Consider the following 25329-nt stretch of genomic DNA (forward strand, 5'->3'; position numbering starts at 1 on the left):
CTGAACTTCACACAAAACTTTTCTGACAGTACAGTTTTCCCATCACTGTAAGATGCACAACAAGCCTCCCTTTCTGCAGAGAACAGACCCTACAGAAGGTGTTTAAAAAGTAGTACCATATTATTCCCAGAAACTCTGTTCACCCCACCAGTCAAGAAATAGGTCACTTGAAAAATGTATGTACCAAGTATACAACCTTGTCAATGCTAGCACAGTGCAGGCAGTGCCCCAAACAGAACTACATGTTACTGCAAAAAATGTCTTTGTCCAAGGCATCACAAAGAAGTTGGTCATGTCCTCTGCATTAGAATCAAGTCCACAATGTTTACCAGAAGTTTACAGCAGAAAAATGAACATTTTTGTTAGCTAGTTTGTGAAAATGACAAGGAATCCTCTTTAAAATGATCATTCTTGGGAGCAATGTTACTATGAATACCACCTAGGTTACCTGCATGTGGCCACAGGCTTGGGGAGTACCACTCCTGCAGTGTAAACTGCCTGAAAAATCCCTTCCAGGTTTACTCTTCTGGTTATTTCCCGAATCAGTACAGGTGCTACTCGTTTAGATCTCAATTTCTTGTGGACACAAAGAAAATTGATTTCTACCATTTTCTTCACACTAAAAGCAATTTAAATAACAAAACAATTAGAAAACCCACTAAAACGTAGTATAGTCTTATTTATATAGTTTTATTTTCCATGTTGGTAGTAGAATTTCAGGTTATACAAGATAGCTTCTCAAAAACATAAATAATGCTCATTTTAAAGTCTTCAGTAGAAGGACTCAATTATGTAACAAAGGACTCAGATAAACCATTGAGATTTCTTATCCAGTGTTGGTATACGCTCTTTGTATTTTACATACTTCTGAGCATATAGATCCAAATTTTTAACCTGGCTGCCTTAAGTTGCATCCTCAAAGTATGCAACAAATTATTAAATATTCTGTACTGCATCTGGCAAGATGCCTAGGTTGGAGAAATTGCTTTTAATACCCTTTAGATCCGCACCATGACCTGAATTGTGGCCTGGATTTAAGAGCCTGGAAAGCAATCAAAGCAGGAGGAAAGACGTATCAAAAGGTTCCACAGCTCATATTCACTGATTAATTATTCCAGTGCTCCAACCCTACTGAGAGAGCCCTGGTAACCAGTCTAACTGACTGAATATCCACTTTACACTTTCCAATAGGCCAGATAACATCAAGCAGCTCTCCACACCTTCTATCAATAGAATGTTTCTGAGGTGGACATTTGTTTGCCATTAGTTTTAATTGGAAACTTCCAAAAGCCTTGTGAAAAATTTCAGACCCGTGTAAGGTTTCTTCTCCCTCTACAGTCAATGAGGCCTAGCACTCAGGTCTTCAATCAGACAATCCCCACCACGAAAGACAGTTCAATATTTATCATTTGTTTTTATTTATCTTTATATTTATCTATTTATATTTACCTGTCATAAATCCGAATGTGTGCAGGGATGGCGCTTATGAACCCTACCAGTTTTTTGTTTGAAGTTACTCTAACTCCACAGTGCCACTGGGGTAGCCAGCCTGGAGGACGTAGTGCCCTAGAATCAGTGGCAGAAACAATCACAGATTAGTGCCCAAAAGAATGTGATCAAAACACCCTTCTTTGCAATCCAACGCAGAAATTGCTACTCACCACATAAGAAACTCAGGTGAGTAGTCAAACCTAAACATGTTATCATCATCTTCTACGTAATTCTCATTTAATAACGTGTACAGTTCCTTTAGCTGAAAACACACAACAAAAAAGGAAGAATTTTATCTCACATATCAGCCAGAATGTTTCATCAAGGACTGTGCGTACACGCACACGGTTTTACTTACAACTTCAGCATTGCTCAGGTCCAAAGTGTCCCACATAAAACCCTGTGGCAAAGAGTATGGCTCTAGGCGGACATTGTCCTTATCTGGTTCAATTGCACCATGAGAAGTTATAACCTCATCTGTTATAGAAAGGGAGAAAAAAATTACATTGCTAGCTAATTTTAAAATTAATCATTTTTGAAGTCACTTTACACAAGGTGTAATGTACAATTATGAAATCAGAATCTGAAGCCTTTTTAAAATGTTGAAAATAAGCTTTTGTTTGCTTACATTATTTTTCTGTTTTACAACTCACTCAAGTCAGCTAATACTTCAGCAGAGCTATTGTACAGAGGCTCAGAGCTATTCTACTGCAGTTTATATCTTAACATTTCATAACAGAGCACAATTGAATCGCAAATTATCAGCATGTATGTATCACTTAGTCAACTACTGAAAGCTATGTCTGGGGAGGAGTTCTGCAGTTCAGCAGTGAGATTCACAAGCTATGGTGCTGATCTTGCAAACACTGACTTATATGAACTCAATGGCACAACTCACATGCATCAGCGTTTGCAGGATCAGGGCATTTTACAGAATGGCTGCTGATGAAACGAAAAAACTTTCATTTGTAAATTTTAAATTAAAATTGTGGTCACATCTATAGTTCTAGACTCGCTGTTGGATAATCTTGTCTTTCTTCACAACTTCAGAAGCAGGTAGACTAAAGATACTTTTAAAAATATAAACAGGAGCCACTCACTCTTCCTCTGTTGGACGGCTATTACACAGCAGCCAACCAGCCCCACAAGAGGCTTCCAAAGCTGAACAACATTAGGAAATATATTAGAACACGTTAATCATGTTTGCACAAATTATTGATAGCATGTCAAGACTATTGCAATCTTAGTTCTCATTAATACACCTGAATGACCAGTAGGGTGCACTATGCAGCTTCTTTTGCAAAAAGAGCTTCTGCCAGGAGATTGCTCAATAGTGGTAAACAGAACAGGAGGACTTGTGGCATCTTAGAGACAAACAAATTTATTAGAGCATAAGCTTTCGTGGGCTACAGCCCACTTCATTGAATGCAAAGAATGGAACATATTGTAAGAGATAGATTATATATATTTTTCACACACATACAGATAAGTTGGAAGTTACCATACAAACTGTGAGAGGCTAATTAGTTAAGATGAGCTATTAGCAGGAGAAAAAACTTTTGTAGTGATAATCAAGAAGGCCCATTTAGACAGTTGACAAGAAGGCGTGAGGATACTTAACTTAAGAAAATAGATTCAATATGTGTAATGACCCAGCCGCTCCCAGTCTCTATTCAAACCCAAGTTAATGGTATCTAGTTTGCATATTAATTCAAGCTCAGCAGTTTCTCCTTGGAGTCTGTTTTTGAAGCTTTTCTGTTGCAATATTGCTACCCTTAAATCTTTTACTGAGTGGCCAGACAGGTTGAAGTGTTCTCCTTCTGGTTTTTGAATGTTATGATTCCTGATGTCAGATTTGTGTCCATTTATTCTTTTGCACAGAGACTGTCCGGTTTGGCCAATGTACATGGCAGAGGGGCGTTGCTGGCAAATGATGGCATATATCACATTGGTAGATGTGCAGGTGAACGAGCCCCTGATGGCATGGCTAATGTGATTAGGTCCTATGATTGTGTCACTTGAGTAAATATGTGGACTGAGTTGGCATCGGGCTTTGTTGAAAGGATAGGTTCCTGGGTTAGTGGTTTTGTTGTGTGGTGTGTGGTGAGTATTTGCTTCAGGCTGGGGGACTGTCTGTAAGTGAGGACTGGCCTGTCTCCCAAGATCTGTGAGAGTGAGGGATTATTTTTCAGGATAGGTTGTAAATCTTTGATGATATGCTGGAGAGGTTTTAGTTGGGGGCTGAAGGTGACGGCTAGTGGCGTTCTGTTATTTTCTTTGATGGGCCTGTCCTGTAGTAGGTGACTTCTGGGTACTCTTCTGGCTCTGTCAATCTGTTTTTTCACTTTAGCAAGTGGGTATTGCAGTTTTAAGAATGCTTGATAGAGATCTTGTAGGCGTTTGTCTCTGTCTGAGGGATTGGAGCAAATGCGGTTGTATCTTAGAGCTTGGCTGTAGACAATGGATCATGTGGTGTGTCCTGGATGGAATCTGGAGGCATGTAGGTAAGTATAGCGGTCAGTAGGTTTCCAATATAGGGAGGGTTTTATGTGACCATCACTTATTAGCACAGTAGTGTCCAGGAAATAAACCGCCTGTGTGGATTGATTATCACTACAAAAGTTTTTTTCTCCTGCTGATAATAGCTCATCTTAACTAATTAGCCTCTCACAGTTTGTATGGTAACTTCCAACTTATCTGTATATATGTATCTATATCTATGCGTTCCATTCTATGCATCCGATGAAGTGGGGTGTAGCCCACGAAAGCTTATGCTCTAATAAATTTGTTAGTCTCTAAGGTACCACAAATACTCCTGTTCTTTTTGCGGCTACAGACGAACACGGCTACTACTCTGAAACCTGTCAATAGTGGTAAGTTAGTATTGCCTGCTGTCCAGGTTGGAAGGCCAAAATCACCAGCAGCTCCATGAAGACTCTGGGTACAGAGAACCCTCCAGCTACCATTGCTACAAAATAATAGTCTTGATCCGTTATGGTATACTACCTATAGGACTGCTGCTGGCAGTCTCGTACAAGGAGGGAAAATTTTGAAGTTTATGAACGCAAAGATTCCTGCAACTATTTCTTGAAGCATAAAGACTAAATGCTTCTATCTGAAGTCATAATCTTCAACACATTGAAGAAAGAGCTTCCTTCCCCAGTCCACTCACTCAGCACCTCAGGAGGAAGCTGAAAAATGTAAAGGTGTAGGCTATTTCCACTTCTCACAAATAGGAAGTAGAAATGATTCAGACAGGCTGCTTAACAGAATATTCAAAGACCACTCATATTCTACAAACCCCATTTCTATTAAGCAGCTGTTCAGAATCTCTTCTAGATTCTATTTGTTGGTAGTTGCCCACACATTTTTTTCCTCATCCTCCTAGACTGGTGAGTGACAGGACCAGCAAGCTCTCATCTCTCAGCTGGTGCTGAAGGACCGTCAAGGTATGACCTCACTAACTGCTGCCTAGCAAAATACATTCCCGTGGCGCATGTAGAGTAAAAGGACTAGTAGTAGGAGGTGTTCTGAAAAGATGGCTAAAATTCCAAAGGCTGGATTTAGAGTCCCTTGGGGAACAATGTGTGACACTATTTTGTTAAGGTCTCAAGAATGCTGGAGAGCTTTACATAGAACGCTACTTGGAGCCATCAAACAGCACTTTGGGGATGAAGTCTATGGACTTGTCTACACTACAGAATTAAGTTGACCAAAGTTATGTCGACATAGAGCCACCACAGTAATTATTATAGTTTTTCCATGTCCACACTAGCTCCTTCTGTCGGCGGTATGCATCATCACCATTTGCGCTTCCACTGAGTGAAGTGGGGCATTGACAGCTGGAGCCTCCCCACCACCATGGCTGACAGTCCAGAGTCCTGCCAGGAGGGGAGGTGAGCCCAGGCCCGGCTGCCTCCCAGTGAGGGGAGAGGCCAGGGAGAAGAGCCCAGGCCTAGACGGTGGCCAGGCTCAGGCTCTCCCCCTTCTCAATCCTTCACTGGGAGGCAGCAGCAGGACTCCGGGCTGTCAGTCCCATGCAGGTCTTACAGACAACAGGCGATATCAGTAACGCAGTGTCTACATAGATACTGCATCACCCTAACTACATTGACCTAAGCGTGACGCCTTTTGCAGAGGTGGAGTTATTAGGTCGATGTAGTGGGCGACTGACATTGGTGGGAACACTATTATAGTGTAAACAACTACAGTGTTAGGTCAACATAAGCTGCCTTACATCAACCTAATTCTGTAGTGTAGACAAGGCCTATAACCAGCACCCTAAGTAAGCTATTAGTTTAACTTGGAAAGTGCAGTGAATTTTGTATTGTCACATGGATAATCATAAATAAAAGAGTTCTTGGGTGTTTCTTCACCTTTCCTGATTCTCTCCTTAACTTCCCATTTTTGGAGTGCACAACTTGAGCAGACCATGAGAGCAGGTGTTTGGACTGTGGCTATTGGGGCCAAGAGGCTCAGAGGCCATTGGAGACTAATTCAAAGCCTTATTTTCTTAACAGTAAATTTTTTTTTGCTCACAACCATCTAGAGTTAAGCACCAGAAAGGAGGAACTGAGCTTGAGGACAGGAAAGAGTTTGTCAGCTTTGCTTTAGTGCAGTGTTTTTTGATGCTCTGCTACTTAGATGTTTGTGACCACCATGAGTCCATGTGGAGTAGACTATTTTCTAAAAGGACTCAGATGTTATGATGCTTCATCCTGAGTAGATTTTTCTTAGTCTGAGGGCAAACAAATTCTTCAATTTCTATGGTAGTGTGGACCAGGTCAATTTAACACATCCATTTTACTGGAGTTAAAATGTCTTCTTAAGTCGTGCGATTCTGGGAGATTTTGCCCTTCTTAAGGGATGAGGCACCCCTGGTATGCCAGAGGTGGCCCCACAGAGGAGTGGGAATCCTAAAGGATGGTGATGTGGCCTCTTGCCACTTCTAGTTTCTGTTGGATTAATTTTTCCTGGGTGCAGCAGCAGGGAGAAGAGAGGTGCTTGGTTCCTTCTCCAAATGTGAGGTGACTTCCCTGGATCGCAGTCTGTGATGAGAGATCCTAAAAAACTCAGTTTGGGAAGGAGACTCATTCAGTGTAAGAAGTCTAGAAAATTCTGTTTAGGTTTATGAGGGAGATGTTATCCCAAAGAAGAAAGGTCTTCCATACTTCCTAGGATCCAAGGCCTCCGAATTCAGACATGGTGCTAGATTAAAGATTCAAATATTTGAGTCCTTTTAGTCTGTGTACATTTTGTTTTCTTTTTGGGCATCAGTGCCAGGGGTGCGCTGTGCAGCGAGGCTGAAGTACTAGGCGAGTCTTGGCGGGACAGCTTGGAAGCCAGATAGAGGGCAGCCTCCATGAGGAAAGCCTGCAAACTAATATCCCATTCTTTCTGAGTCCTGGGTTGAAAATTTTTACAAATTTTTACAAACACTTGTTGTGCACTTGTGATTCTCCCAAGCACTTGAGGCAGCTACTGTGGGGGTCACTTATAGGCATAGGCCTGTTATAGTCCACACAGAGCATAAACCCCGGAGACCGAGGCATGCCCTGCCTGGGGCAAAGTCCCCTCTGGCACTCTAACTTCTAACTACACTTAAAAACTACTTACCACTAACTACAATAAACAAACTATTTACAAGGCCCTAAGTCTCAAAGTCAGAAGAGACGAAACCTCTAGACCTTGCTATTCAAGGAGAGGCACTCCAACTAAACACCACAAGTGGTAAGAAGGAACTGAGAGGGCATAGGGCCAGCAGTGCCCGATATACCGATGCATGAGTGTGGCATTCAAGGGGATGCCACAGCTGGCCCTATGGATACCGCTAAGGCAAATATCTCCAATGACCGCGCACATGGACGCGCATGCACCTAGAATGGAACTGACATGAGCAAGCGCTTGAAGAAGAACTCACAATTCTGGGAACCTCTGCAGATTGTCCAACTGGCTGACAGTTTTGGAGAAATTTAGGACTGGAAGGATGTTGGGTTCACTCTGCAAAAAAGTAAGTGGGTGGCAGAAGCCAGGGTGTGACCTGCATGCTTGTAAGGCTGGCTGGTGGTGTCAGGACTCTGAGACACAGCAGCATAGCATTTAAGGCATGCAGAGTTGCAGGGCAGGCAGTGATACAACCCCTTACTGGTCTGGGTTGAACCCCTAAGTGTTACAATAAGTAGTAATTTTAAGAGGGGTCTTCTGCATCATGCCATTCGGAAGGAGAAAAGGGTCAAAATACCAGTCAAAATAACAAGGCTATTGAAATAATGAACTATTGGGGAAGAGGGAGAACAGTGTGTGAGGAGAACTCATTTAACCTGTGGCATAGGGGTTAGAGAAAAACCCTTCCTGCCTCAGGCACTAACCTTTTTGCGGGGGTTCCACTCCATGCCTGTGGGAGCCTGGTAGCCAGGACTGGTGACATTAACTTACTGCACTGCTGCCTGGAGGGGATCTGGCTGGAGAGGTGCTGAGGTGGTGCAGTTCAATCCCTCAAGAGTGCTGGAATGGGGAACCAGGCTCAAGAGCAGGAAAATAGTCAGTGGAAACCACTGCTGAAAGAGATGGTAGGGACTGCTTCACTTGCAAGGTCCCCAAGCTTCCCTGCCACTGAAGAGTTCCTGGTATTACCAGTATTGTCTTACAGGAGACTAATGAAATAGGGCTTTCCTCCAAGGGTGGAGGAGTCAGCAACTGCACTCACCCACGGCAGCATTGAGTGGGTGCTGGAGACAGGCAACACCTGTGCAGAAGACAGACACTGGATCAGTTTAAAGAAGTCTTCAATCAAACTGTCTCCAAAACCATGAGGAAGGGAAACACTGTCATATATAGGATGGACTACGGATAAGAACTGTATGCACTGAAGGAATGCATGAATTGTATGCAGTGGAGGAAGCAGGTGAACAAATAGGAACAAAAATAGTTATGCATGGGAGAGATGAGTAATTAGCATCAATTTATGCAAAAACAGTGCATCTCACACCAGCATAGTGTGGGTTTTTTTTCCTCTCGGACACCTGGCTCATAACAGTTTAAAAGTCTACTACTGCTACCAACTAATAAAGTTATCCCTTTCACTGAAGTGGTAGAGACCTTTCTTTCCTGTAGTTCTCATGTTCAAACCCCAGTTAGCCCAAGTGGGATCATTGTAATAGCACATTTCCTGTTTTCATACATGAAACTCATTCTGAGATTTCATTTCATGACATACCTTTTTTTCCCCCAAACCACCCACCTCAGTAGTTTATCAGTAATTTTCAGATGGCAAAGAACAGAAGTGACTACTGAATCCTAACACATTTTGATAAAGAATATATCCAAGCAGTCCAATTTATATCTGTGTTACAGAACACTCAGTAAAATGTCAACATGCTCCTTTTAGCTACTGTTAAGGTCAATTTTGTACATAGGCTCAGTTAAACTTACTAAGTTTGGGTACAGGTTGCGTATCCCAAAACTGGTATTTACGTTTGGTCGCTTCATCAATGTTCTTTGCTGGTCCCTGGCATGCAGACAGCAGCTCCATAGCTCTCTGAATGTCTTGCAGCTTCTGCATTGGAATGGCTGGATTCTGTACAGAGAGACAATAGGGGAGAGAGGCTTGTTTACTACATGCACACTGAAAAAGTAGTGCATACACCACATTCACGTCACTTGCTTCAACGATATTTTGATAGTATTTTGTATATTTGCTCCCACCTTAAGCAAGGCACTGCCAGGGAGTTCAGGCCCAACATGTAGGTTTTGTTAGGGGAAAAACAGTTTTATAAACTTCCACTGTTTTAGAAGTAGTTTAATTATTTTTAAACTTCCTCAAAATAGTTTGTTTACATTTAATAATGAACTTGCAGTGTTTGTAACACAAATACTGCATCATTACGCTACTGTAGGAGGACCACAGCGTGAAGGTAACCATTCTTTTTTCCCCACTGCTCCATCTGAACAAAGCTGAAATGGTAAAACAGAGTAAACCGCTAAAAGGAAAGATGACTTTTAAAATTCCTTCAGGTTTAACAATCTAAGGTGTTATTAGTAATGCACATAAGGGTAGTTAAAGTATATATAGATATAGATGTATAAAATACATACTGTAAAACATCACTTTAAAAAGTCAGCACTATTCCGTATTTGTTATGCTATTTTGCCACATATTGCAATGTTTACTGAAGTTCTATCAGATGTTGTTTTTATTAATTCTTGCTTTACTTTTCAGTGTACAGAAAATGCATGTTATAAGTCCATTCTGCCAAGTGCTATAGCTAATGTTGTTTTGCAGATGTTAGCAAAGTTTCAAAATGAAGAGAGCATTTAAGAGTAAAGATAAAATAAGCTAAAACTCTACTTAAAGAGGAAAGAGACTTTTACAGAACCATCTCCCCATCCAGACAGCCTAAAAGTTAGGGCTAAACTTTCCCAACTTTGGTGGCTAAAGGTAGGCATATAAACCCTCATTTCAGAGATAAAGCTGAGCACCCACAGCTTCAATAAGAATTTTGCCTGTGTAGTGTATACAGACTGCAAACCAGTGATAGGCACAGTGAGTCATAAATCTGAAGGGATATTTCTATTTTTGTTTCTTAAGAAAAGTCCCATCCTGGAGCAGATTTGGGAGTTTTGCCATCAACTTCAGGAGGCCAGGATTTCACCCTAGGTTTTCTCCAAAGCAACAGATACATTCTTTAGACTACATTATATTACATATATTATTTGAAGTGTTCTATCCCAACTGTTGAATACACAAGCTCCCTGCTTCTTAGTTCCATATTAATTTGTCATCCTTTGATTATTTCACTTCCTTTCTAGGACTCATCTAGAGAAAATACCACAAACTACAACTAATATGGACAAGCAGCAGGCTTCAGTACCATCCATCTCAAAGGCAGATCTACTGCATGTAGTTTAAGAACTTTCAACTTCAAAGAAGTCTGCATGTCTTATCATTTAATATATATTTTTATTCTCTAAACATTATGCAGTTTCTCTAGTTAACTAAAGTATTGCAAGATTTCCCTATAAATATAATACTATGAACATATTAATAAAACTGTTCTCTGGCCTGAGAGGTCAGTGCATTAACATTTATTTACTTATGGGCTTTGGTTCACCCAGTTATGTCAACACTGTTACAGCAAGAAAAAAAATAGCCTATTTCTAGATCCAAATCATGGTGACACAGGTCAGTGTTCTCAACTAAAAATCAATACATATAGTTCCCATTGGTCTAGTATGAAGGATTCTAAGGAAGTAGAGAGATTTTTAATGCTTACCAGTACATGGACTAATCAAATATTAATTCTGATGTGTCAATATTAGTATTTTGAATATTTTTAATTTTAGCAGTGTAAGCAGTTCCACTCACCACTGTAGCACCCCTTTGGTATCAGAAACTGCTACTGTGTGCAGTGGCGGCCTCCTCTTAACCACTGCTTTAGCCTTGTGATGGCCTAGCTCTCTGGCCAGGTGATCTCTTAAGTTCAGTTCTGTCCCATTATGGGGTAATAAAGTCCAACTACAGAATATACACCATTATCCAAGCAAAAGATCCTCCTGCTCCTCTCAGGCTTCACTGAAGTTCCCTATTCTTCACCCGTACTCCTGGGGACTGCAGATTTCTTTCTTTGCTCCTTTGGCTGAGCACTGCCTCCCAGGTCTCTTCACCTGGAAGCCCTTCTTCCTAGTCCTTCCCCTCTGCTTCCCTTCCTACTCTAGCAGCTTCTTTCAGGGTCTTCCCTGCTTCTTACAAGCTCTATCTCAGGGCCTCTCACAAGAATCTAACCTGCTCCTCATGGTTTTCTCCAGCCTGCCTTCATTAGGCCCTTTCCAGAAAGAGGGGGTTCCCCAGGATCCTCTCTCCTGGGTTTCTTCTTTCACTGAGTTCTCATCCCTCTCTGTGTAGTTCTCTCTGAGCCTTTCACAGCTTAGATCTCTAATTGTAATTGAGCTACCAGATCAGGATCAGCGGGGGGTTACCTGCTAAAGTCACAGGCAAGGCTGAGCCCAACTCCTCTTGACAGGCTAGCCAGCTTGTGAATAGGGGATCAAAATATTATTCTATTTCTATGCCAATAACAAATGACCATTATAAATAAGGCATCTGTCCACATAATATAGAAGAAAAGGGGAAAAGGTATATATTATTCTGACGTTAACCATGACTAGTCTATGGATGATGGTCCTTCTTCCTGAGGGAGAAGGGTTCTTCATTCCTTGCAACTAATTCAGAGATAGGTATGTGGTATGAAATTTGTTTTCAGTTCCTTTTTATTTCTCCAAAAAGAGGAGGAAAATTTTCTGAAGAAACACACGTAAGCTGGAAAGCAATATTTGCTTTCTCAATTTAGAGGGAGTTCCTGCAGTTAAGAGGGACTGGCTAAACCCTCTGGAGGAATGGCACAAAGACTGAAAGAATAAATACAAAATGTACAATTTTATGTGATCCAAGGGAAATTTATCTGATGTATAGAGGGAGCTGGTGGCCTTTTCTGCATAAAGTGAAGCTTTGTCAGTGCCTAGAGTCCTCTCTTACGTCACAGGAGGAGTTGTGGAGGAAGTTCATTCTGTTACATGTGCAGATATGCTGAACAGATGAGGGACTAGTTGGAAAGAATAGGGAACCAGAGACATTTTAAAGAATATTGATATCACACTTCCTTTTGATCCGTAATGGCTTTTTTTGGCAAGACTGTTACCAGGGGGAAGTTTATGCATTATCCAAAATCCAAGTAGCCACCTGTCACTGATGGAATAAATGGGCCAAAATTGGAAGAGGGCTACCACAAGGCAGCTGTAATCGTAAGTTCAGTTACCTGACTATTCAATTTAAGGTGTTCCATCATTTAGAAAAGGCCTCTAACTACTTACTATCTAGATAGTTGTTCAAATGCCATTATCCTCAAGTCTGACATTTTAAAACACAGAAAACAGCTGTGGAAATGTCTGTGATTAGAACAAACATTGATAATACTTTAAGACAAACAGTTTAAGACAAAGACCATCCTGGACTAGAACATGGACAGGGCTTACTTACAGCAAAGAGACTATGTCCAATTTTGCTTGGCAAGTGAAGACAGAACAAAGATGTAGACCATGGAGTGGAATTACCAGTACAGAATATACACACTATACTTTACGTTTACACTTCAAAACAGATATTTTTGTTTTTTTGCCTTTGCTCACACATGTATTAGTTCTTTGTGGCTCTCCATTTGTCTGTTGGGGGGGAAGGGGGAAAAGACTGCCTTTTGCCATGCTCCTTGTCTGTGTTCTATGATATTTCCTCCTGCTGCTTTGTTTCTATGTGTTCGCACATACTGCAGACTGAAAAATAAAAGACTACAAAGTTAATTTCACATTGTAGCCTGCAACAGACACAGAGTACAACGATAGACACACTGTTTGTAGGTTAGAGAGGCAAAATGCAAAAATGACATTTCAGAAAGCAAGGCAAGCTGTGTAAGGATTGCTACATATATGCCTAGACAGCAACTGCTGGGAAAATGTCTCTGCTGTACAAAAGTTCCCAGATGGAACTGACAATATTCTGTCAATTCAGAGAGTTTGAAAACTGAGTTTCATGCACACATGCCCTTCCCTGTATGTATTTGCACCAATAGGATATTAAACAAGATATTTTCCATGTCACATAGTTGTTTACAGAATTAATTCATACTACAAATGAGAGACCAGAGCATTCAAAAATATTTACAAACACAGACTGACTCAAACTTTAAGATATAACCTAATCATTAGCTGCCTGGGGTTAGAAAGAAACTCACCCCACAGGCATGTTATTGCTTAATTATCCAGTTATAGGGGTTTTATACTTTCCTATTCAACATTTTCGTCAATGATCTGGAAGTAAATGTAAAAATCACTGCTGATTAATACTTGTGGGCAATGCATAGATTGGTGGAGTGGTAAATAATGATGAGGATAGGGCAGTCATACCAAGTGCTCCAGTTTTCTCTGTAAATTGGACAAAACACATTTTTAATATTAATAGTAATTATTTTCAGGGAGTTCTATGGCCTTGTGTTACACAAGAGGTCAGACTACATGATCACAATGGTCCCTTCTGGTGTTGGAATCTACGGGCATGGCTACACTTGCAGATGTAGAGCGCTTGGAGTTAAACCAGCCTTCGGAGACTGCAGCAGGGAAAACGCTGCACTGGCGTGGCCACATTAGCAGCTCTTGCAATGCCACAAAGAGCAGTGCATTGTAGTAGCTATCCCAGTGTGTAAGTGGCTGCAAAGTGCTTTTCAAATGGGAGTTGGGGGGTGGAGTGTGACAGGGAGCATGTTGTGTGTATGTGGGGGGAGAGAGAGTGGGTTTTTGGGGGGCAGAGAGCATGTCAGCATGCTGTCTTGTAAGTTAAGACAGCAGCAGGACATCCCCCCGCCCCTCAAAACAATGTGGCCACTTGACTTCAGGGGATTATGGGACATTTCCGGAGACCAATCGCAGCGCAGTAATGCAACACCTCATTCACACTGACGTCCGGGCGTTTCAGCCAGGGCGCAGCAAGCTTTATGCTTGTCTTGGAGGTGGATTACCAGGAGCGCTCCAGCTGCAGAGTCCAGGCGCTCTACGTGCCTTGCTAGTGTGGACACATTGGGAGTTAGGGCACTCAGGGAGGCTTTCATGTGCTCTAACTTGCAAGTGTAGCCAAACCCTTTGAATATAGCCAAATGCAAAGTTATACATCTAGGAACAAGGAATGCAGGCCATACCTACAGAATGGGGAAGGGGGAACTGTATCACAGAAAATTGTGACTCTGAAAAGGATTTAGAGGTCACAGTGGACATGCAACTTAACATGAGCTCCCAGTGTGATACTGTACAAAAAGGGCTAATGTAATCCTTGGGTCTATAAACAGGGAACTAGTAAGTAGGGATAGGGAGGTTATATTACCTCTGTTTACAGCACTGGTGAGACTGATAATACAAAACTGCATGTAGTTCTGGTGCCCATATTTTAAAAAGGAGGTTGAAAAGTTGGAAAGGGTGTAGAAAAGAGCTGCAAAAATAATGCCTGGGTCTGAGACTTGGTGCTGCAGGTTTTTTGGTTTTTTTGCAATGCAGACATACCCCAAGAGTCCCAAAGTCCCAGTGAAATAAAATATTGCCAGATCCACCACATATTTTACTTAGGCAAATCTCCAACTAAAACCAGTCAGAGCTTCACCTAAGTAGTTATGCAAGATCAGTTCAGAACTCGGAAACTTAATTCTCATTATCTACAGGACAGGAAAGAGTTTTCTGATTTTGGGGAAAACTGGCAGCAATGTCTTCGCTTCTGTCATACATAATCTAGATTGTACTGATTAGACCTATTCAGAATTGCTGTTAGCCCTACATAAATTATATTATTTGCTCTTAAAAGCCATGGTCCATGCCGGTAGCTCAATAATCTCAGTCTGTCTTCAAGTCCCCCTTGGCTGTAGCTGTCTTTGTATTCATGTATTCACAAATACAAATGCCTAGCAGAATAGGATTCCTGTAAATGTCAACACCCTGTTTGCTCATGAGAACAGCGAAAGCAGGCACAGTGAGAGTGAACAGGGAAGTGCTAGATGTACACTTTAGGTCACAAAAAACTAATATAATGCTAGGGGGGAGCGGAGTTATTTTGGTTTTACTAGTTTCACCTGAAGTCTAATTTTTAAATGTAGACGATGTTGCAACCCTTGCATGTTAATCTGCAATTTTTAAGTAGTATATTAAAACTGAAGCCATCTGTATCTCTGGTCCTTTAAAAACTTTTAAAGTTCACTGGAATATTTATTAATGCATTTATAAAACAGGGAGAATGGAAGGAGAAATCTGAGTTTATCTGCAGTTTATCCCCCTGTGATTATGGGACACCAACCATCTGACACAATTACTTAACCTAAACATTTTTCCAAGTTAAAAATGACAGCAGTACCTTCCTGTAAGTGAAAAAACATCACAGTTCTAAGATAATGGTACTTCTCAGATCCTAGAAATGGCCATCAGCTTCATTACATGCCTGAGATGAGTAGTTATATCATGACCACATGCCTTGCTATGCATTATTCCTTACATAAAGAATGTACTGAATTCAAGAACCTGCATGCACTGATATTCAAAGCTTATTCACATTTATTTTCAGGCAGAAAATTTCAAACGCACCTATGGGAGTTAGGCACCCACCTTCAATAGAAAACCAATGTGAGTTGGGCACCTAAATGTTGCCAGCCTCAAACATGTTACTACTGCCAATCATTACTGCTGGGAACCCACCTGCATCAAAATGTTCAAAAGGTCAAATGTGTCAGACAAAAGAGGAAAAAGTCATATGAGACTCAGAAGTCTTGTATTCCTGTGGTCTTCTGACAGCTGAAGCTGCTTACATCGCTGTCCCACCTCATCATCCACCTTCAGCCCCCACCCTCACCTACACCCAACAGCACTCTCAGATAATCCTGTATGTTTATCTTCGAGGAAAGACACACAATACCCATCTCAGCTAAAATACCTGCAAACTCCCTTCACTTAAGAGTGAAACAAATGCCAAAGGTCACAGTATAATTTATAAAACTCAAGAATCACAAATAAGGAGAAACACACATTTTCCATGACTAGTAAAGAAAATTAATATTGCTCAGCACTTGACCAGCTTGACAGTCCAAAACAGCTCAGAAATCTAGTTAGAAAAGCTCCATTTACTTAGTACTTGTGTGGACAGGAACAGAGCTGGTGAATGCAAAGGCAAGTGAACTGGGTACCTGTATTTGAATCTGAAATTAAGGCCTCTTGTTTTAATCACTAGAGGTTTGGAGAGGGGCTTTTTATTAGCATATATATTTAAATAAAAATAAAAATAAAATCTCACATGTGAGCTACAATAAAAATGGCTACAAACACAGTGGAATTAGTGAGGCTTTGTGCCTGTGGTGACCATCATATCATCAGGTGTTTCAGTGAGCGTAAGTAAACAACATATGACAGAGGTGTGTATATCGCACCTGCAGTATAATGTGACCCTGTTACATTTGCCAGAAAAAGAGTGCATACAAAACTGCAAGTGCTGAGCACCCCCAATCCCCATGAACTTCAAGAAAAGTTGAAGGTATTCATCAGCACTTTGCATGATCCATCCAGTTCTCTGGTGAATAGTGAGCAAACATAATTCTTGGCAGAAAGGCAATTATCCACTTTCCCTGGCCATCATACACAGGGCTTAACTGTGTTTGCTGCTGATATAAACCAATTTGTGAAACATGGTGCTACAGATTTGATGGACACCTAGCATCTGGCTATTCTGATTAAAGTTAGTTTCCCTAGAAAGTGGAACGAGAATCTATGTAACATGAGGTCAAAGGCCAACTACTTCCTGACATCCTAAAAGTGAGGCTGCCAAGATTAGTGAATTTACAGAATCTTTATTTTATAGTTTAACAAACGAATTCTGATCCATGGGTTACAGTGTCAATGACAACTCATACTCCCTGGTTTTGAATCAGATTACTCTCCCCAATATCATTTTATTATAAAAAGTGTTAAATCTTTCAGTTACTTCTGTGGTATCCATTTCCTCATTTGAGGTAGAGAGCAATTTTTACTTAGTTGACATTTAAAAAATATTTTGTATGCACTGAAATGTACTTAAAATAGTTTTAAAGGAAGATACTCCTGGAAGAGTCAACTGAACGAGAAAAAATAAAGCATTTTCACATTAACACAACCATTAAACCCTGCTTGGAGTAGCTGAAAAATTAACGGCTGGCCAGACTTACCAAAATAGGAGTATTAATGATTGGCTAGAGATTCTCTTTCTTGAGGGAAAAAACTCTATACATTAATTTGGATTAACAAAGTATTATTGTAATTCATCAAAAAGGGATTTAAAACTTTATGTATTCTAAAATACACAGTTCAAAACATAATAAAAAGGAACTACATCTTTACTTCAGAAAGGTAGTAAAAATTCTAACATCCTTTTAGCTGACCTTACTATAAGCAACTAACTTCAAATCTGTTTACTGTCTATTATATTGCAGATCCATGCCAAATAGCCCATATTCTTTAAAGAAAAGCAAAATTAAAGAGCATGAGAAGTCTAAAAAGTGATCACTCTTGGTCAGACTGTATGTTCTTGCTACACATTTAAAAACGTGACCTAATGCAAAAGCAGTACACACATAGCACTGGAGGTGACACTGAAAAAGCCCTAGATCAGGGGTTCTCAAACTTCATTGCACCACGACCCCCTTATAAGAATACAAATTACTACATGACCCCAGAAGGGGGAACTGAAGCCTGAGCCCAAGGGCTTCAGCCCCAGTCAGTGGGCTTTGGCCTGGAAAGTGGGGCTTAGGCTTCAGCTTGGTCCCGGGCTTCAGCTCAGCCCCAGGCTTCAGCTCTGGGCCCCAGAAAGTCTAAGCCAGACCTGGCAACCCCATTAAAATGGGGTGGGGACCCACTTTGGGGTCCCGGCCCAGAGTTTGAGAACCACTGCCCTAGAGAGTGGATAATACATAATGTATCAGCATGCCAGCAAAACAGAACACAATTTCTCCCCTGAAATAAACAGCTTACACTATTACACTTGACAGATCTTACAGGGGGACTAATGGCATGAGGATGAGTTTCTCTGCATTAATCAGATGAGACAACCTCCCTACTTGGGCACAATCAATGGTCGTGCTATGAAGCTCACTCCTCAGCGTAAGGTTTCTAAGTTGTATCACTTGGAATTCTTAATTGAAGCCACATATTTTTAAGAGTCATGTTTTTCCCTGTTTACTTAGAATAAGGTGGTCAAAGCATGGTCGATAGCCCAAATGTGCCTCACAGCCAATATCATATTTAACACAGAGCGTCTGGAGGATACATATCCCATTGTGTGATGGGACATTCTGATTTAAAGCAGAAGACTTTCAGGTGAAAATGGACCATCACATCAGAGGCGGATTAAGATGTATTGGGGCCTTGGGCACAAAGAACATTTGGTGCCCCATACCATGGGGGCCTAGGAGTGCCAGAACTGGGAACTTTTTAAAAATGGGAGGGCCATGCTTGCCCACTTTTTAACATCGGCATAGTAGCCTCGGGCAGGCATGGCATGGCAGCGGCATGGGCGCAGTTTGGGAAGGGCAGGAGGGCACTGTCCCCCCAAACTGCAAGCCTTGGGCCAGAGGCAATAGGAGGAGCAGTGCCACACATGATTGCTGCCTTGGGCTCAAAGCCCAGGTGTCTGCAGGGGCAACCTGCCACCGGAAGCAGGAGGAAAGCAACAGGAGCAGCCTGACATTGGGAAGGGAGGGGGCAGGAGGCCAGACCAGAGTCCCTTCCTCTGGGTCCCACCGGCAGCAGCGTGCCCTGGAGGGTGGGGACACGGATTGGGAGCTGCTCTTGGGTACCCTGGGCCCGACACAGAGCAGGCGGAGGATCCAGGGTTCCCCCTACAGCAGCCCAGGTTCCCTGGAAGGCTCCTACCACTGTCCAGCACTGGCTTTCGGCCTGGCCAGGGGCAGTGCCCCGGGGGAAGAGGAGGAGCAGGGGGCAGGGCCACAGTTACAGCACCGGTGGCCCCCACACTTCTACCCAAGTTACGGGCTCCTGCTGGGGGCCCCCAAATTGGGCCCTGGGCACAGATCTGGATGGATCTGGAGCCTCCCCAGACAGTATCTCAGTACTAAAGAGGCCAAGTGCAACTTGCTCCATTTTACGCTAATTAGGTGTGGACTTCAAGGCAACAGGCTGCTTGTTTCCACACCTGAGGCTTGCATTATCAAAGTGTGGATGCCCATGACACAGAAGTTTCCTCAGACCTTTTGTTTGGTATTTCCTCTCAAAAATAAAATCATAGAATCATAAGACTGGAAGACACCTCGAGAGGTCATTTAGTCCAGTCCCCTGCATTCATGGCAGGACTAATTATTATCTAGACCATCCCTGACAGGTGTTTGTCTAACCTGCTCTTAAAAATCTCCAATTATGGAGATTCCACAACCTCTTCAGCAGCAGCTGCTGAAGACAGATCCAATTCAAAGTGCAGCAGTCAGCATAGACTTGCCTCCCTGCTCTGAAATCCACTACCAGATGGCACTGTACTGTTCAAAAAATTGGGTATAAATCCGGACAAGTTAGAATGAGGCTAAATTAGAGGCAATTTATCAAACACAAAATATGCTACTAAAACATTACAAGTGCAGATTAAAATTCTCTGCTACAAGGCCACCACCAACCTGAATGTTAACCGACTAAAAAAGCTGTTCCCTCCTCCCTCCACAGAACACATCTCCCTGGTAATCACCAGCATACCAAAGGCAGCTTTTTAAAGGCTGCCAACTACTGAACATATTCACCTTCTCATATAGTTCCTTGTCCTTTCGTTTCTAATCATGACAATAACCCAAACTACCCATGCCCGATTCAAATGAGTGTTAAGGCAGCACTACGCACTTTCACAGGAAACCACAGAAGTTAAAATAAAACAAGGCTCTCACTTTTGAAGGCTGTTGAATTTTAATCTCCTGGGAGTCAGATGCAGAATCTGATTTGGTGCCACCGGAGTTTGGTTTCTCCTTTTTTCTCTTCTGTTTCTTTTTTTTCTTTTTAGCTCCCAAATCCCCTCCAGGACTTCTGTCAGGAAATTCAGAGAAGGTAAAATGAGAAAAATCAATACCACAAAGCTTGAAGTACATGAAAGTTAAATTTAGAAAAACCACTATTCCTACATATGAAAACTAATAACAGTCAGACATGACACAAGGAGGGAAAAAAATCAGGACAAACAAAAGGAGTAAATTGCAGAAAAGTTCTCTATGTTAACTTGATCATTTGCTTTCCATTCAGTCCCCTAATTTACAGGGCATTTGGGCACCATATAACAGTCAATGCCATCCCCATGGCTTTTATTTCGCAGAAACATGAAGTGGCAGTTTTTACATATACAGCAGAAGTTGTAATGTCTCGCTGAACAATTTTATTTAGCAGGAGTCATTTTGCAGAAAGAAAGGGGCAGGAGACTTCAGGGAGAAAGAGAAATATAGTACTGTAATGCACTAGAGCTAAAACTTGCCTTATGTATGTCTGCAGAAGTAATAATTGAAATTTCAGAATATAACTCTGCATTGAACTAGAAACACTATAACCACAAACACAACATGAACATTTCTGATATTTCCAGCAATGAATCATGGGTGGGATTTTCTAAAGTGCCTTTGGGATTTAGGTGCACAGGCTACACTGAAAGTCAATGGGACTTCTGTTCCTAAATACCTTAAATGCTTTTGAAAATCTTTCCCCATGCCCTCAGATACTCTTGATGTTTATCAATAGCCCACAAAAGGATTTGGGAAGAATGAATTAGAGGGAAGGTTCCAACCAGAAAACACTCTGTGCAATTTTTCAGGGAACTTTGTTTTTAACATATGATATGTATCTTGCTCAAATCTCGCTGAATAAAAGGAGAGTTACTATCAATGACTATTACTGGATCAAGTTTAATGGAAAACACATAAAACCCAACCAACTGCAGCCTACACTTGCTGACTCCAAACATTTTAGCTGATGACACAGTGAACCCTTTTTTCCTGAAGTAAAGGGAGCAGTCAATTAGCAAATGACCAAATACAAGAGTAGAGCCTGTAGATATTAAGGGAGAGCTCACCAATGGATGGTAGTAACAGCGACCAGACAAACAGGAAAAAAAACAAAAAGAGAGAGACTCTAGAACACAAGCTGAATACTCTCCAAGAGAAGTTAACAGTCAGGAAAAACCATATGTACATCATGGGCTCCACAGCAGATGTTAGATGCCTTTTTGCACTGGGCAAAATAAAAACTTTGCTTATTTTATTTCTACACGAGAAACAGCTTTGATCGTGAGGGACATTGACAAGCATACAAGAGACATCATTTGGCTATTCTAGCAAAGTCAGGTCATGGGAACAAGTGGATTAGCATAGAGAGTTGCAACCATCATGAATCCTTATGAAAAGTATATCTATAAAATCCATTGTCATCTTTACTGCACTCTAATTTCAAAGGTTATAGTGTCCACAGTCTTGGCAATTGCATTGCTGGTCAATTCTTGGGTCCCCAAAGCCTGAGAAAGCTCCACATGCCCAAATTGAATGCTGAAAGCCTGTGTTTAAGCAAGTACCAACCAGTCACTGTAAACACTCATCTCTATGGTAATATCATTGTTCTCTAAATCCATCCTTATATGAAAGATCAATGCTGAGAAGCACTGAACCCTACAACTCCACAGGAGTTCAATGGAAGTTGCAACAGAAGAAGAGAAGGAAGAAGTACAGGGGTGGTGCTCAGCACCCTCTATGGATTAGGTCTCAATAACTATGACAGACATGGGCATAGAGAGCTGAGAGAAAAGGGGGAGATGAGAGAAAGTGGAATGTTTCCTTGAGCTCTGCAAATGAAACAGTTATTTACTTTAACTGTGGTTCTTTGAGATGTGATACAGATGTGTATTCCTCTTATGATGCGCTGGACACACATATACCTAGCTGGAGAATTTTGCATAGCAGTACTTGGAGAGGGACAGAGCTTGCACTTCGTGGCCACAACCCCTTCTCCTGAGGCTGACGCCCCCCTCAATTCCTTCGCACCGAACAACCAGAGACTAGACACCAATGCAGAAGCGACAAAGGTCAGGTCTTGGAATATGTCTGCATCACATCTTGAAGAACCAATTACAGTAAGTAACCATTTCTTCTTCTTCGAGTAGATGCAGCCGTGTATTCCACTTAGGTGATTCGTAAGCAATACTCACAGGAGGTGGGGCTCAAAGTCTATTTAAATAAGGGCTACAGGACGGCCTTCCCAAAGTTTGCATCTGCTTTGTATGCCACAGTAACTGCATAATGGTTTGTGAACGTATGTATCTATGACCACATGGCTGCCCTGCAAATATTCAATATTGATACATCACTTAAGAATGCTATTGATGTAGCTTGCACTCTCGTAGAATGAGCTCAAACCTGTAGAGGAGGTGTAGTCGAAGCTGTTTCGTATGCAGTCTTGATGCAGGAAGTGACGTACTTAGAGATCATCTGTGAAGAGACTGCCTGTCCCTTCATACACTCTGCATACAAGACAAACAGACAAGGCAAAGCCTAAAAAAGCTTAGTCCTGTCCAGATAAAAGGCCATTGTCTGATGTCCAACATGTAAAGACACTTCTCCTCTAGAGAGGAATGAGGCTTAGGAAAATATACAGATAAATATACTGCCTTGTTTAAATGAAACGAGAGACCACTTTAGACATACATTTCAGGTGGGGCTGCAACATCACTTTGTCTTTGGAGAATTGTGTGTAAGGAGGCTCTGCCATCAGAGCCTGCAGCTCTCACACTCATCTTAAAGATATTATCACCACAAGGAATGCAGTTTTTTTTTTTAAAAACAGAGGAAAAGGGCAGGATGGAGGTCCCATGTGAGCCACTAAGACCGTGTTAAGGTCCCAACCTCTGGTTCCCACACTGGAGGCTGAAGACAAAGGGTTCCTTTCAAGGATCTCACCATCATGGCATTGGAAAACACCAGTCTTCCATGAATGGGGTCAACACATGAGACTGCCACTAGATGCACCCTCAACCAGCTAAGCATAAGGCCCGATGATTGAAGATGCAGCAAATACTCCAAGATGTCTCAGATACTAGCTAGTGTGAGTTGACCTCCGTGGGCCAATGACCACACTAAAAAATGCTTCCACTTTGCTGCATAGGCCATCCCGGTAAAGGGTTTTCTACTAGTGAGTAGGACCCATCAAACAGCTGCCGAACATCACTCTGCATCATTCAACCATGGAGCAACCACACTGTGAGATGCAGGGAGCTGAGTGCGAGGTGCAAAGTACGTCTGTGATTCTGTGTGAGCTGGTTGGGATGGAGAGAAAGTGATATGGGAGGTTGAACTGACAGCACAAAAAGGTCAGAAAGCCAACCCTCCTTCAGCCATGCTGGGGCAACGAGGATGAGTTTTCAGCTTGAGGATGATCTGGGGAATGATCAGGATCAGAGGAAAAGCGTACAGGAAAACCGACTGCCAGCTGAGATGGAAGGCATCAGTCAGGGAACCTGGACTGAAGCCCTCTTGAGAGCAAAAGAGATGGCATTCCCTGTTATCCCTTATAGCGAACAGATTGATCATTGGGATGCACCACGCTGCAAAGATGACTTGCAGAATGCTGGGCTTCAGAGACCATTTGTGGCTCAGTGAAAAATTCCTGCTAGGTGGCCCACGAGATGATTCTGGATCCTGGCAAGTGAATGGCTATTGGAGTGATACTTTAGTCAATGACAGGTTTCAGAGTACCAGCCGTGTTAGTCTGTATCCGCAAAAAGAAAAGGAATATTGTGGCACCTTAGAGACTAACAAATTTATTTGAGCATAAGCTTTCGTGAGCTACAGCTCACTTCATCGGATGCATTCAGTGGAAAATACTCTCGTCAATGAAGAACTGCCACAACCTGATCGCTTCTTGGCAGAGATCCCTGAGCATGCTCGCCCTTGCCTGTTCACATAATAAATTATGGTGGTATTGTTGGTAAATATGTGAACTACCAACCCCTTGATGTGGTCTATGAAAGTGAAACAGGCATTATAGATGGCTCAAAACTCCAGGACACTGATGTACAGTGGAGCTTCCTGCTCTGACCACAGGCCGTGAACTTTCAGTGACCCCATATGTGCTCCTCAACCTATCAGGGAGGCATTGGTGACAAGTCCTGGTTGGTAAGGGCTGGGAAAAGGGAACACCTTGATATACATTGCCCTGAACCAGGCACCACTGCAAGGAGTCCAGGATCAATGGAGGAAGGCAGACCAACTTGTCTAGGGGGTGAAGAGTTGGATAGTGAACAGTCCTGAGCCACATATGAAGAGGGCAAAAGTGTAAACTCATGAACTGAACCACCTGCATACATGTAGATATGTGGCCTAAGAGCCTCAGGCATATGCAAACTGTCATGGAAGGTTGAGACAAAGACAGCAGACCGAGACAAAGACAGCAAGATGTCTGGAAATGGTCGGCTGGCAGAAACGCTCTCTAACTCGTAGAGTCTATTAGGGCCCCAATGAGCTCCATTTATTGAATGGTACTTTCTGGAATTTAGGATGAGACCCAGATGGTTGAATAAACACAGTGTAATGCATAAACAAAAAAGGACTTCTTCCCTGGGCCTACCCTTGAGTAGCCAGTCGTCCAGATCTGGGAAGACATGGATTCCATTCTTCCTGAGGTACGCAGTCACCATGACCATGCATTTGGTAAAAACCCAGGAGACACAAGACAGAAGGGAAGGTCTGCCTCCTGAAAATGACAGTCTGCCACAACAAACTGGAGAAATCTTCTGTGGCTGAGGTGAATCACTGCATAGAAGTAAGTGTCCTTAAAGTCCAGAGCAGCACCCCAGTCGTCCAGACAACATGAGGAGGTTAGCTGATAGGGTGACCCTATATAACATCATGGATATGATATATTTGTTGATGATGCGGAGGTGGAAAATAGGTCTTATCCTTCTCTTGGATTTGGGAACCAGGAAATACCAGGAATCGAAGCCTGACCCCGGTGTTCTGAAGGTAAAAACAGTCCTGGTTGGTAAGGGCGTGGCAAAGGACACTGCTCCTTTGGCCAGTAATGAGTAGACCTGCTCAAGGAGGGGATCCCTAAAGAGGGACAGGGAGGGAGGTTGCGGGGGGAAGAGTAGAAAGGAACTGGGCAGCATAGCCCAATCTGACAGTGTTTAGGACCCAGGTGTCAGTTGTAATCAAGCCACAAGCATCATAAAAGCCAGTGAGCCTGTCCCTGAACAGAGATGGGTCAAGGAAGTAATGA

At 42.2% G+C, this 25329-nt stretch overlaps 2 protein-coding genes across 8 annotated transcripts in view; one reads left to right on the forward strand and one right to left on the reverse strand.

Annotated features, from left to right (window-relative positions):
- RPP38 (ribonuclease P/MRP subunit p38) overlaps positions 1-12086 on the forward strand; it is a 34428-nt gene extending 22342 nt beyond the window's left edge. For all 5 annotated transcript variants that reach the window (XR_012157569.1, XR_012157570.1, XR_012157571.1 and 2 more), the window contains one exon: positions 10300-12086. Coding sequence is in view for 1 of the 5 variants with exons in the window: in XM_073334101.1 (XP_073190202.1) it covers positions 10300-10310 (11 nt within the window). In the remaining 4 variants the exon portion in view is untranslated. The remainder of the gene's footprint in view (positions 1-10299) is intronic.
- Positions 1-25329, reverse strand: part of NMT2 (N-myristoyltransferase 2) — a 53653-nt gene that overhangs the window by 17294 nt on the left and 11030 nt on the right. Inside the window, exons 1-7 of one of the 3 annotated variants that reach the window (XM_073334089.1) lie at positions 19974-20061; positions 12673-12813; positions 8923-9067; positions 1850-1968; positions 1662-1753; positions 1450-1566; positions 449-619 (exon numbers count right to left, since the gene is read on the reverse strand). In XM_073334089.1, coding sequence (XP_073190190.1) covers positions 449-619; positions 1450-1566; positions 1662-1753; positions 1850-1968; positions 8923-9067; positions 12673-12744 — 716 coding nt within the window. In that variant the 5' untranslated portion in view covers positions 12745-12813; positions 19974-20061. Of the gene's footprint in view, positions 1-448; positions 620-1449; positions 1567-1661; positions 1754-1849; positions 1969-8922; positions 9068-12672; positions 12814-19973; positions 20110-25329 lie in introns of those variants that run through there. The other 2 variants (XM_073334088.1, XM_073334090.1) reach the window with 2 other exon arrangements.

The sequence above is a fragment of the Lepidochelys kempii genome, chromosome 2 (assembly GCF_965140265.1).
Source record: "Lepidochelys kempii isolate rLepKem1 chromosome 2, rLepKem1.hap2, whole genome shotgun sequence".
Taxonomy (NCBI): Eukaryota; Metazoa; Chordata; order Testudines; family Cheloniidae; genus Lepidochelys; species Lepidochelys kempii.